The following is a 14,432-nucleotide window of genomic DNA, read 5'->3' as shown; positions in this document are numbered from 1 at the left end:
TTTTTGTTCACTCACCTGCTCCACTCCTTCTAGTGCTCATTTCTGCAACGTAGCTCCACTCATTTGTATTGGCATCATAGCATTCAACTGAACTAAGGCACTGACGTGATGCCCCATCATAGCCACCAACTGCATACAGTTTACCTATAAAGGTAATCAAGAAAAATCTGTACATTTCTAATGCACATGGACTATACTGTTAAACATGTGGAGGGGATGTCACTGTTCTGAGTTAGCTGCTACCCAGTACTTGTATCAACTGGTTACTGCAAGTTTCTATTTTTGTCCGTAGTTCATGATAATACACTGTGGTTCTTGTCATTTCTAGGAGGTAAAAGGCAGCTTTTGTATCTAACAAGAACAGCGCAAGTCAAAAGATTGTGAATTGCCTAGCTGAAATATAAAGGCACTTTTCTCTGTTTTTAATTAAGAACTGTTCAAAGGCAAACTAATTCAGGTGCATCTAACATTGCTCGCTCACTTCAAGGCTTTCTAGGAACATCAAAAAAATTCAGATGAAAATTACTTGAATAGTCTCAGTTTTCTAGATAAGAAACAGTGGCTCCTATGCAGCTAAAATAAAGAAGTGCCTGAAACTGTTTCAGGACGCACAAACTAGCTGTGGTCTGCATTGCACAAGCAACGACCAAGCTATTTGCTACCAAGTTGCCCTTGAACACATCAGCCACAGATAACAAAGCCAACAGCACAAAGTTACATCACTGAAGACCAATTTCTGGACATAGGTTCAGTAAACAGGCTCTTTATCTTTGCTGACGTGCATAATACAGAGCATACTTGGCTAGCACATTTCCTGCTGGTTGGCCTTAGGCACATCTGATACACAGCTGAAACTGAAAAAAACATTACAACACCTATACTAAAAGCTTGCCAAAACAAAGTAGAAAGACTGTGTTTTGTTCACACCATTTAAATGACAGGGTTGTGCAAAAACCAAAATCTGAAGCAGGTGAAAAAAGACAATAAGGTAAATGATTGCATTTCTCCTCTTCATTTCTAATGTTACTTGTAAACTTACCTCCAACAACACCCACTCCAACACTACTTCTTCTTGTGTTCATTGGAGCTACATGAAACCACTCATTAGTCTTTAAGTTGTAAACTTCAACTGATGATAAGCCTATGAAAACAATAAAACATTATGTTCTCTACAAATCTAGAAGCAACATACCTTACACCTTCCAGAAGATTCTTCCTACCTGTAAAATCAAATAAATTTTAAACTTAACTACTATGCAAAAGGGATAATTGGTATACTTTAAATAGCCAAATACAGTCACCACATTCTCTTTAAATAAAGAGAAAATGTTTTCTCCCGTGTACACATGCTCATCAGTAGTAGCTATTAAAGAATCTATTAAAGAGAACAGCCCACAGCTCAGTACTGAGTAGAAGGATGTGACAACTAAAAAGCATGCTCAAACAACAAGGTTCTAGGCTATCCTCACCATTCCTTTCATCACAGGTAAGAGATACAAAATATTTGATACCGTTGCATCAAGAGTAAAGAAAACTTATCAACAGAATGTAAAGGCAAATATACCTGTACTCCCATCAAATCCTCCCACAGCATAGAGAAGTCCATTTAATACAGCTGCGCCCAGTGTGCTTCTTCTGTCTTGCATATTAGCAACACTTGTCCACTGGTCCTTCACTGGATCATAGGAATCTACTGTGCGAACTCTTAATGAGCCATTGAAACCACCAACAGCATAAACCATGCCTCCCATGTACACCATTCCTAGAGCAGGAAAATGGGAAAGTTGTCATTACAAAGGCAGTGTCATAGAGCCACCCTTCCTTCAATCTAAGTACTAGAAGTTGTGATACTTTTTGTTATTCGTGTTTCACATTCCTGAAAGTGATGCTTGCTGAATTACTTCTTCCTTAGATATCTCAAATACTTTAAGATCACATTTTCATCTTCTTGGTATCAGGTGGACATTTCTTTACATTCTTCATCTAACATAATACTACTAAGGTATGTTAGTAATAGAATTACTAATTACTATAATGTATTCGTATTTTAATATATTTATCCTCTGTATTGCTGGCAGTTGAAGTAGTTTAATCTCATTATGAGCCGAAATACAAATTACATTCAAATTATCAAACTTGTATGTGTCTAGATAAGCAAGTGCGTCATTCACATTATAAGGATGATGCTGAAGACTAGACTTAGCCCTTCTCAAATAACTATTTTAATGACTGATCGAACAAGTGTAGGAAGCTTTATGTAGACAAGAAGTTTGAAGCATTAACCAATGCCATAAGATATTGGACATTATTTACCTGCTCTACATCTTCTGGAAGGCAACTCAGCCACCTGATGCCAGCGTTCTTCTTTAAAATCATAGCACTCAACACTGCGAATGGCCTTTGGTGCCTGCCCTCCAACTACCATCATTAACTGAAAAGGAGATAACATTTGTTAATTATTTGTAAATATGAGTGCACTTGTTTTTAAAAACCAAAGAGTGATCCTCTAAAAAAGTAATTTGGGCCTTGCAGTAGGCATTACTCATTTTTCAAAAAACACAATTATTAGCTCTGTCTAGAAAAAAATATCTGAGGTACAAAAGCAGGAACCAATAAGAATTAAAAGCTCCCATGAACGAGGCAGATTCTGCTGTGTCTCCACATCATACTTGGACTGCAGGTAGGATAATTTAGTAGCTGTGACATTCAACAGTACTGTGAACATCCATCACAGAACAGCCTTATTTGGTTCCTTTGAGGTAAAAGTGCTAAACCTGCTGAAAGGAATCTTCTACTCCACTCTTACAGTTGCTAAGAGCACAACAAAACTTGTTTCACAGGTTATATGGATTGTAAAGCTAACCTCTTCTGATATTTTTTGAGACAATCTATTCTGATGTGAATTATTTTACTGGACTAAGTGATACTAATGCTGTCATCATATTTGTTAAAATGAAATTTGAAGAAATAAGTGCATTGGAAAAATTAGGGTCTTACTTTTGGAAGGCTAGCAGGTGTTCTCAGTTTCGTTCGAGTGCTTTTCATCAGCGCTCGTTGCTCAGTTGGCAGCAAATGATACTTCATAGCTTCAATGAGGTAATCCTTACAAGCACTGCTGTTCTTAACCAGTATTTCCTCTTCAACTCTCTGTTTATTAATAGAGGTTTAACAAGATCTGAGCACGTTAAGGAAGTAAAACACAAATCACACTCTGAGGTGTAATAAAGCCTCTATCACAGAAAAAAATACAGATTACCTTAATTTTTTAGCTAATAGTTTAACCATTTAGGCACTAACATATGTAATTGTTGGCAATATGCAGCGATCGAGAAGAAATCGGAAGATGTAGATTCTCTTAATTAGTAAGTGGAAGAAAAAGCATTTGGCAATAGCAAGTGACTGCTCACAACCAGACATTTCGTGGCTTTTCAAATACAAATGCTTAAAGGTAGACTGGAGGAGAGAAAAGAATTTAAAGCAGCCTGCAACAACGAAGTGGAAGAAATTCATATAATAAAGACAGAATTTCTAAAACTAAATACTACCACCCTACTACTTTACCTATTAATGTTAACGGTGATACCGTATTTTCAGTGTTAAATATCTGACCTGACATAGTCAACATGACCAACATGATCTCACAAAATTAACATACATATTTATTTTATATATGAACCAGGTAAAGAAACATTGTCACTGATCCCTAAACATTTTAACAGATATAATTCTGAAACTTAAACTCCTCTTAGGAAGTGTTGTATCAAAGTTGTATTACATATGAAAGCTACCCTGATCTCAGAAAATTATCTCATTCAGATTATTAGTATGCCATGACAAGCAGTCATCCAAGCAAGTAAATTAATTATACGTGGCATCCTTTATGTGGCAATCTCTTATTTGACTGTGCGCATGCATACACGTGTGCACATGTGGTAGTGGTTTCTTTTGTTTTTTTACCATTAGTAATGCATTACGTGATACTGTTGTTTAAATTTAAAATTATCCATCTGACATTAAAAAAATAAACAACTGTTCACGTGCTAAAGAATTAATATTCTTTTTTGCTTACCTGAACTAAATACTCCCGGGAAAGCAAAGGCAGCCGGACATGCTCCATCAGGCGTGCCATTAGCTCCTGCCTTACATCTTTGTCATGGTTTACCCATGCTATCACCGCTTCAAATACCTTCCAGGAAACAAACAAATGCAAGTCCCTTGACTTACAAATCCGTGAGTACAAAAGTATCAGTCTGTCTCCAATAATAGCTTTTACTTTTCTAATGTAAGAAAAGACCATAGCAGTTACAGCTCCAATTATTTCTATATTTATTCAATATAGGGGCAGTTGTGCTACACTGACAAAATGCACACAGTGATTTCATTAGTACTGAAAAACCAGTATTACCGTATAAACAATGTAGCAGAGATATCACAGTGCTCATATTTTTCTTCTTGTCTTAGAGAACTGACATACCACACCATCACTCAAATGACTTATCATCACTGTCTTACCAGCAACACCAAATCTTGTTTCTCCTCTATTTCACAACAGATGATTAGATACTTGAGCATTAAAACCTTATTAGCATTGTATGTACCAACAACATCTGGACCTTCACAGTATTATGGGAACTGCAACTTGACTTTGTTAACTGCAGTTTAACCAGAGTATTCTTAGATTGAGAGTATTTCCATTATGAAAAAAATGTTTTAACATGAAACACAACTGAGACATCAAATCAGTACTGAAACACGCTTTAAAATGCAGTTTAAGTTCATTTTAGCAGAGATGCCAGTACAGCTACATACTCATTGGAAAAAGGAAAACAGATTTTTAACTGATCACAACTAGATTCAAAGACTCGAAGCAGATGCCTCTGCACATGCAAAAAATTGTTTGAGGTTCAAGGATATCTGCTAGACTCAATCAGTTCCACAAGCTTCGGCAGGGTAAGATCTACCTAAAGCGGAACCTAAACTTCTTCAAATTCAAGGTTGGTTGTATCAAGCTACTTTCCTTTACAACGCATATTTGTTCACTTAGTCTTTGTTGGGATTGCTTATGTCATAGTAGATGGCATTCACTTGTTCTTCAGACTACTATTTCTTAGTTGGTTTAACCTGTATGCTGACTTACAGCGCACACTCTCTTTGTTCTGGTGAAAGTGAGAAGGAATTTCCATTTAACTGACTGTTTTTTCAAGAAATAAAGGATTATGTGATTTAATACAATTCTACGACTTTTACCAAACTGACAATACTTTTGGGAAAAATCTTTTAAACTAGCATAGTTTGTGCTTAATTTCATTAAGGAAACAATGAACTTATCCAGGTGGTTTTCAGGAGCAGTAAGAACAAGCTTACTTTCTTATACGAAAGAATAGTGTAGTATAGGTGGACTTACCTTCTCTTCTGAGGCAATTGTAAGTTTGTCACTGGATATCAGACTGCACACCTGTTCTACACCAAGATTGAGGTATTCTTCACTAAGCACAACATCAGAGAAGTGCTGTTCTGTTTGGAGAGAAAAAAAAAAAAGTACATTAACATACAGCACTAAGTCACACCAAACCAAGCATTAGAGTAGTAGAAGAGTGAATATGTTTCCATGTGTATGCTATTTTGTCATACTTGGAAGCTGCAGCTTAACATTTTATATAGGTAAAAGTACTTATATATAGTATTTGTCTCTAAAGATTCTCTAAAGATTAAAAAAAAAGAATATTTTATATGTTCTACTAACAGTAGCAACCATATTGATTTAATGTTTTCAGTGGTTTTACTCTATACTTGTCCTTGACAATTACTTAATTCTCATTTTGCTAACTTTATATTTGGAAGTACACACAAATATAGCAAAAAAGATTCCAGGACACATCCTGTATATGTTGTTGACAAACATTTCAAACCTGCAGATCAAGATGAACAATAGCTGACTCATTACAACTAACTAGTGGTTATACAAAGGAACATAGATCAAATCAAAGAGCTGTGCAACAGGTTGGCATCCTGTTGCATCTCTCAGAGCTTCTTTCAGTTCATAAAAATACTACATGCCACAGTCTTTACAAGACATAGAAGCTGCTTAATTTTTCCTTTTTTTTTTTTTTTAAATACCTCAAAGTTTTAAACAAAGCTGACAAAACTTAATGAACTGGCTGTAGAGCCAGAAACTTTCTTTTAACAAAGAGCATGTAACCTAATCCATTGGTTGGTTCTGTTATTCACCTGTCTTCTCCCTTCTTTTAAAATTTCTTTGTAAGCTATTTACCTACTTCGCAAGTAGCTCCATTCAGTTAACTGGTGTTTTGCCCTCTTCAACTAGGCTAAACAAAAGTTAGAAGGAACAGTTCAATATACATTCAAACTAAAGAATTTTCTGAAGCCTTTTCTGCCACTCCACTGGTGGTATCATAGTACTTGATGCCTGACATTAACTTTTTCTTTCTTTAACAGCTGCCCAGAGAGGCAATGGATTCTCCTCCTCAGAAATCTCCCAAAGCCACATAAACATGGGCCTGTGCAGCCTGCTCTGGGTGGCCCTGCTGGAACTGATGTTGGAACAGGGGACCTCCAAAAGTCCCTTCCCACCTCAACCATCCTTTGGACTCTGAAGAAATTTTAGAGAATGCTGAATGCTTCCAGATTGAGAAGTCCAATGTTTCATGCTGATTTATCAAGGTACAACAGCTTTTTTGAACTGTAGTAAAGATCAGAAACATCACATAATTTATAATGTGCAATATATAAAGTATAAACCTAATGTAGCATGATAATTCTAGTTCTCTATCTAATTCAGCATCCTGCTTACCTTCGAACAGGCAATATTCAGACAAAAGTTCAAGAATACAATGTACGTAAATGACAACAAGCCTGTCATCAAGATCACACCATAATTATAAAAAATTAGAGACTGGCAGCCAGAATAATGATATTTTTCCTTAATTACATTTCATTAAACAAGAGTTTCAGTAAAACACAATCCAGTCCTCTAACATCCGTTAAATTATTTACTAATACTTTCCTACAGTAATAATCCTAGTTTCATTGAAGTAAAAGACCTGCATCTAAAATTAATACACATTTCACCATTGATCAGACTTAAGTAATATCAATGTGCTCTAATGCTCACTACAATGACAGAAAAAGGTTGAAATCTATCTACTCAAAATTATCCTTCATTTCTATTCTAAGTAGATACTCCTTGCCTTATCCTAACAGCCTTTTCATTCATGTAATGATAATCCCTTCAACTCCCTCCAATTCTGCAATGTTCTCTTGTAATACAGACAAGCAGTATTTTCTGCAGTATTTCAGGCAATGGAAGAGACTGGATGAAGAGAAGCAAATGGATTTCTATAACACTACCATTACTCTTCCAATCCTTACCAATCTTTGTCTCTGTTTCCTTTTCAGACTACAATTACGCAGTTTCTTGTGCCTAAGTAGAATTTTGAGAGGTACACTTACTGAAATAAATACTTGCCTAATTTTACTATTAGCACATTACACATAGAAACTGAAAACTGTAACTTGCATATATTAGTTTAAATTTAAACTCCAAATTTTAAGTGACAATGCCACAAAACAGTACATTTGACAGAACACAGAAGCTGAGTTAAAAAGCAGGCAGAAAAGAAAAGCAAAACATGCAAATCTCAGAAGCCTTGTTCCTCTGTCTTTGAAAAAGCCAATCCAACAGCTTCGCATTCAACAAGATATCTATTCACCTAGACATACTCAATTTTATATACAAAAGTCTTCTTTTTTAAAAAAAGGAGATTTAGATTTATGATATGCTGTGAGGAAAAGAAAGAACTCCAGTCCATAACCAAAAGAAGAAAAGCTGAGAATTTCTGAAGTAATTTGCAAAGGTGAAGCCATCATCTGTCCTCATGCTAGGAAGATAACTGTAGGAGAAAATTTTAAAAATTACAATATTTGAGCAAAAAATGAGGCTATTTTACAGGATGCCACCACTGTGCTTAAAGCATAAAATAAAGCGTGTGGCCAAGAAGTAGGAGGGTACATTGCTATTTAAACTTTATCCATGAGGAAAAAAATAAGTGTGAAGGTACAGTGAAATCACTTGCCTCTTCAGAATTGCATTTCTTGTTGTCAAGGAGACCATCTTAAGTGACTGACAGACAACTGTTTGGCAGAAGCCAATTGAAATTACAATAAAATGGATTATTCAAAATAAGAAATGAAAACAATTAGGAAACTCAAAAACACCAATTAAATCTGTTTATCTTAAACCGTTCAAGCACCGAAGACAGGAGACTTTTTTCCTATTACATAAAAATGTGTATGAAATTCAAACCTTTCTGCTTCCTTAAACAAGAAGGATATCAGCATCTTACTTTGAAATAATATGATCCCAAATTAAAATTCAAAAAAATCCATTTAGATTCACTTTCATAACAGTTATGAGAGAAAAATACTACTGGGTGTTTTTACCATCTGGGTTAGGATTTGTATTATTCCATATTATTACTCAAATTCTGAAAGGCTTGACAATCTGAGATACTAACTTCAAACATCATGAAATTTATGACATGACCAAACATTCTGTGCATCACTCCCCTCCAGAATCTCAAACTAGTTGCGTTTTCATTTGTTGCAATAGACAATGTTACTTTAGTCATAAACATCTCCTAGATAAGCAGACAGATAGAAAGACCTGGCTAGGAAGTTTTCATTTGAGGATAAAATACTTATTATTTTTTCCAAACCAGAGTTTTGCATGTAGCATTCAACTTTAACAAATTCATACTGGAACCTTGCCTGACTTCTTGCTGCTTTACCTATATACTGAAGCCAGCTGGCTTGAGAACACAGCAGGCTGCAAACAAGCTGGCTTAAGAGCTACAGGGTCTCGGCTCCCAAATTCCCACTTACTGAACAAGTAGGGTTATAATTCTTTATCATCAGAACTTAAACCTGCCTTAAAAATAAAAACGATGCCTCAATTTTAGGAAGCTTCTAAAATATCTGTTCCAATTGCATATGAAAACCAGATTTTCACATTTTGACAACTGGCAGGGACCCAGTTTCTATCTGGGTAGCTGAAGATCTGTCCTTGTCTGCCCTGTATCAGTAGGTTGGAACATACTAAAGAGATAAAGAGGAAGTTCTTAATGTGAAATCAGCTAGTAACAAAATGCTTGGAAGTACACTAAACATAGCTATCATGCAGAGCAAAGGAAGATAAGAGGAGCTGTAGAAGCACCACTTGGTACTTTTCATCAGAAGTTTGAAGATACATATTCTACATACACAAATGCTTGACCAGAAGGGCCAGTCCTCCTGGCTACCGGATTTAGATAACCTTGGTGGGCCATTGACATAGAATCTGATGCCTAGTGAGAAATCTGAAAATAGGGGACATTTGACATAAATTACTTTTTCTGCACCTTTTGAACCTTTTCCTGTGCAAAAAGTACATGTCTTGGTAATGAGAGAGATATTGTCACTACTTTTGTATTTCCCAGTTATACAGGAAGAAATGCTGCATCTGAAGTTTGCATAGGACACTTCACGCCACAGACATTTGTTGATGAATTCACAAGGACTACTTCACTCACTTATATACCCACAGTTAAACATTCCCCTGGCTGATCTCTTTTCAATAAATGGAATAAATACAAAAGCAAAGGACTGCTGAGATTTCCTCAGATGCAAAACCTTTCATAGAGACAAAAAAAGAGTCTGTAACTCATTTACTTTGATTTATAGCAATGTCTGTTCCCAGTGCTTGTCTCAACATATTGAAAACTGCCTACGTTTCTATTCAATTAGCCACAGGCTTCAATCATTTAGCAACATATTTATATTCCAGCAGTCAATGATACTTAATATGCATTTCCAATAGAACTTTTCAATACATTGTACACTTCCAGAAATCTTTTCCCAATGGATGTTACCACAGCTGCATTAACACGTGAGAAATATGGCTGCAGCTTATCAGTGACATAGGTTGAAGGTAAAAAGAAAAAAAAGGAAAATTTTCTATTTTTCAGATCTTTGAATGACAACAATCCGGCATCTATTCGTGAAACCAAAGATTACCATCAAATATCTGAACTCTTTTGAAATCATTCTTTTGTGTCATAGGCCAATTGTTTATACTCTATTAAAAAAATAAATCTGTTTTCTAAACTAAATGGACTACTTGTGTCTTTCTGATGTGCTAATGCTACAAAACCAGCTGGAACCTCCCAGAAACACACCTTCTTCCTGAACTGATAACATTTACTTTATTTTATAGAGATGCGGAGCATGGAGCTTGGAAGTATCTAAGCCTTGTATTCACTTACAAGAACAATGATGATTTCTCAAGCATATGTCTCAAGTATGCTTAAGAATTAGTTTTTAACTTTTTTAGCTTTAATTATTACTTCACAATGTCACATTTCTGACTTTTGAGGAAAGGTCTTTACTAATAGCATATCACAAGGCACTGGCCAAGAGGAATCCAGACAAGCTTGTCCAGTTTAACTAGCAGGAGCTAAACATGGCAGAAACCAATTTTTTAAAATCTGCCCATCTTGTTAATTTTATGCTTAAATAACTGCTTTTTAGAACACCATGAAACTCAGAGCAGCCAAGGTAACAGAAGCATAGCAACAGACGTTGCTACTCAGAATAGAATTGTAAGAAAGATTCTGCTAAATACATCCTTTAAATCTCACGAGTACAAATGTACACCAGAATAGTTTGCAGCAGACATGCATGCTTCCAGATCTAGTCAGGGCTCAAAGGCTTAGGCATACTACCAGAACACAGCATGCAGTGTACCACAGTTAAGTACAATCTAGCAATCCGTGCTTCACAACTCATGCTAAGATTCCCCATCCAAAGTTTCTCAGAATGATACTGTGGCCAAACAGCTTTGATGTGTAAAGCTGATTATCAAAACCACTTTTGGCTAAAAGCGTAATAATGAAACAGTACAAAAAGGAAGAACAGATACTTTCAGCATCAAGGACAAGAAGTATTTCTTCTGCTTCAGCATACCAGCTGCCTTGTAAGGTTGTCCAATTAGCTTTCCAATTTATTCTAGGATCTCAGTTAGAAAATTTAATTGTAAGGGAGGTTCATTCCAACCTCCGTGACTGGACACATAGTGTATCAAGTGACCACTATTTTCAGGTCTCTTGATAGGCATCTGATAATGATGCCTATATAAATGGCTGTCCTAGATTATAGAAATCTAGTAGCCTGGTGGACCAGCCCCATCATGTAATTACAAAGCTCTAATTTTAATAAAATTTGGGATTTACTCACAAATTTTACTCCCAGGAAGAGTTTCAGTTTTCTAATAACTTTTGATCTACACTTAACATCAATTTGTTTTTTTATATCACCATTGTTCTATTAGCAGAAGTTATCTTTCTGGCTCTTTTTCTTCAATATTAAATGGCAAATATAACAAAATTTAACATCCAAATGCATTTTAGTTACTCTAAGCAGGACAATATTTTTATAATTCTTTCAATTAAATAGTCCTCTTCTGTAATCCTGGAATGTCTGCCCCTGGGAGTTCAGCTGTCTCTGATTCTGAAATGACACAGCCTCATATATTTGGCTCAGACTTTTAAGAAAAAAATTTAAGTTGTGAGAAAGAGCCTTGAAGAAGAACACAGAGCCATTCAGGAACAGGCAAGAAAGGTGCTGTGATTCCAAATAGCATTTAGATGCTTGAAAATTCAAGAGGAAAAACACAAACCTGAAAAAATAGAAAACTGGGGAGTCAGAAGACAAATCCAGCAACATTGATGATCAGCCCATTCCAAGGAGAAATGGAAGCCAGCCCTTCTTGCCTAAGTGCTTTCATCAGGAGTGGCAAGTCCCAAATGGGGTCAATAAATAGAACAAATAGCTTACTTATCCTCTTCTGTTGTCTGTACTCTGCTTGCAGTGCCTCTCTACCACAGCAAGGGACATCTAAACAACATCTTCCTTCAGAGGGAAGACTATAATCTGTACAGAGTACAGATGCTATCAAATGCATTTAACAGGTACTGTATCCAGTCTTGCCAATGTTTTAGATGTTATTTCTAGAAATTGATTTCCATAAATATCAACTGCAACTACTAAGCTGAACAAAGATAGATTAAAAGTGAAGTTGTTTAGATGTTAAAGCACAATCAGAATAGAAGTTGGAAAAAAAGAAATTCAGATGAAAAATTAAGCCATCATTATATGGAAATGTGTTTGCTAAAAGAATTAGCTACCTAAGCTGCATCTAATACATGCAAGCTTTGCTCTCTGTTGCATAAAAGATCAGAAATATGACAGCCTTTAGGAGCTGACAAGACATCACTGAAAGGCAGAAAATATTTAATTAAAAACCTTTTGCATAATACTCATTTACATATGAACTTTTCCCCTAAAGCACGCATTACAAAAGCTAGTTCTTTTAAAACCAATCTGAACAGCTCTTTAATTGTTTTTTCTTGTTATTGTTATTATTGCTGTTGGTTTGGTTTGCTTGCTTTTTAATTGATATATAAATGGTTTCTGTACAATTTCATGATGTTGCACAATAATGAAATACTACTGAGCACAATCGCTTTGTATAGTTGTTCCACAAGACAACAAGCAAGGATTCTTTTAATGGACACCTAGACATAGGAGTTAGCTGCATTTGTTTCTTCCTCAAATATCTATTCTTGATAGAGAAACTACAATCTACTAACTCTGAGGGGGAAAAAAGACTATTCTGAAAACAGATACACTTGGAAGGAAAGCAACTGAAAACATGAAAATCTTTCTGAGGTCTGAAATTACTCATGGCAATAAAAAGCCTACTATTTGGACCTAGACATGAAATAAGCATAAAAAGCTCTATTTCAGGAAGATCTTCAGTTTTAACATTATTAACAATTAGTACAGAGTTAACTTGCCATTATGCACTTTATAAAAGCTATGAAAAACAATAAAAAACATGGTTTTTTTTCCTGCAGAATTCGCAGGATGTTTCATTTTTTTATTCTCTTTTTTGTACTGCTCTCAAACTGAGCCCAGCAGAACACAGTGCCAGGCAATGAAGAAGTTCACATCCCAACCACACACAGCATATTTATTCTTAGGAACAGAGTGTGCATTGCTTTAAAATCATGACAGGTCCAGTGAAGCTACAGTAGGAATGTAGCTGACAGCTCATGGCATGGTCCAGAAGGACTCCAAGAATACAATGACAAAAATTGAAGGATATATGAGGAGAAATTTCTGGAGGAATCAGACAGCAACAGAGGAGTAAAGTACGGGAGAGTGTGCTGTATTGGATAATCCAAGGATGAAAGACCAGGATTTAATTTGTCTGAGGAAAAAAAACCAAAAAAGGAAGGGGGGGGGAGAAGGGACGAGACTTGAGAATACTGCAAAATTAGTGGAGCAAGCTGAATAGACAGAGAAGAGGAAGTTGAAGCAGATGTTGATTTATACTACAACAAAAGGGAGATTCAACAAAGAACAAATTTTGTGGGGAGGGAAGAAACAAAACAGAGGAATAAACAACACAGCAGTTGAAAGAAATGGCAGAGGAGAGTTCAAGTTTACAAAGTTCAACAACTAGGAAAACACTGAAATCACTATTAACAGAAGGAGACAGAGAGAAGGGAAAGATATTTAGGTGAAGAGCAGTTGAATTTTGCTGACCCTTAAGTAACCTAAATGAAACATCCAGCAAGACACTGAAAGAACAGAAAAAGATCCGTGACTGGACACATAGTGAAAGTTGCATGTAAAGAAGAGTACCTGAGAATCTCTCTCAACTTCTGACAACCCATGATTTCTGAATTTGTACTATATTCTAAAATAAGTTTGTCCTGTTCTTCAAGTATTCACTACCATAGCTACAATCAAAATACACTAATTCGCTGGTTAAAGTTTAAGCTCTATGAAAAGCCGGCTTTTTTCTTCACCATGAAAAACTTGCATTAAAAAGTAAATAAGTGTAATATCTTCAGTCTTTATCCAAACATCAAGACCCTCAAAGCATTCAACACACAGGAAAGATAGTAAAATAATCGCTATTTGAACAAATTAAAGCATTAGATCTAGTCAGTGGTATGCTACAAACTTGTTGCTTTGTGCAAAGCTTATACAAGTAGATATGTTTATGCTTTAGTCATCTATATTTAACAATCAGTTCTGTATAGGGGTGTATGGCGACAATAACGTAAAAATGGTAGCAGATATCCAAAAGGTTATTTACAGGAAAAACTCATTTATATGGAAGCCTTCAGTCTGCTGGGAAACACTGAGGCAGTCTCCACCAAGGAGCAATCTCTAAGAGATGCTGCCTTAATGGTGGTCAGCCATCATAAATGAGGTCTAGAGAAGATGGAGCCAAGCTCCACTGCTTCTGGGAGCACAGTTAAATTACTCTCACCTGTGCTCCCACAGCTGACCAACACTTGCCT

At 35.9% G+C, this 14,432-nt stretch overlaps 1 protein-coding gene across 6 annotated transcripts in view; it reads right to left on the bottom strand.

The window, feature by feature from the left end:
• KLHL2 (kelch like family member 2) overlaps positions 1-14,432 on the bottom strand; it is a 57,378-nt gene that overhangs the window by 6,572 nt on the left and 36,374 nt on the right. For 5 of the 6 annotated variants that reach the window (XM_015860880.2, XM_015860882.1, XM_015860887.1 and 2 more), the window contains 7 exons: positions 5,405-5,514; positions 4,070-4,186; positions 2,998-3,147; positions 2,314-2,431; positions 1,565-1,762; positions 1,040-1,141; positions 16-144 (listed from right to left, as the gene is read on the bottom strand). In XM_015860880.2, the coding sequence (XP_015716366.1) occupies positions 16-144; positions 1,040-1,141; positions 1,565-1,762; positions 2,314-2,431; positions 2,998-3,147; positions 4,070-4,186; positions 5,405-5,514 (924 nt within the window). The remainder of the gene's footprint in view (positions 1-15; positions 145-1,039; positions 1,142-1,564; positions 1,763-2,313; positions 2,432-2,997; positions 3,148-4,069; positions 4,187-5,404; positions 5,515-14,432) is intronic. The other variant, XM_015860881.2, reaches the window with a different exon arrangement.

Source organism: Coturnix japonica, chromosome 4 (assembly GCF_001577835.2).
Source record: "Coturnix japonica isolate 7356 chromosome 4, Coturnix japonica 2.1, whole genome shotgun sequence".
Taxonomy (NCBI): Eukaryota; Metazoa; Chordata; class Aves; order Galliformes; family Phasianidae; genus Coturnix; species Coturnix japonica.
Note: the sequence above shows the minus strand (reverse complement) of the source record. Positions and strands in the feature narration are given on the sequence as shown.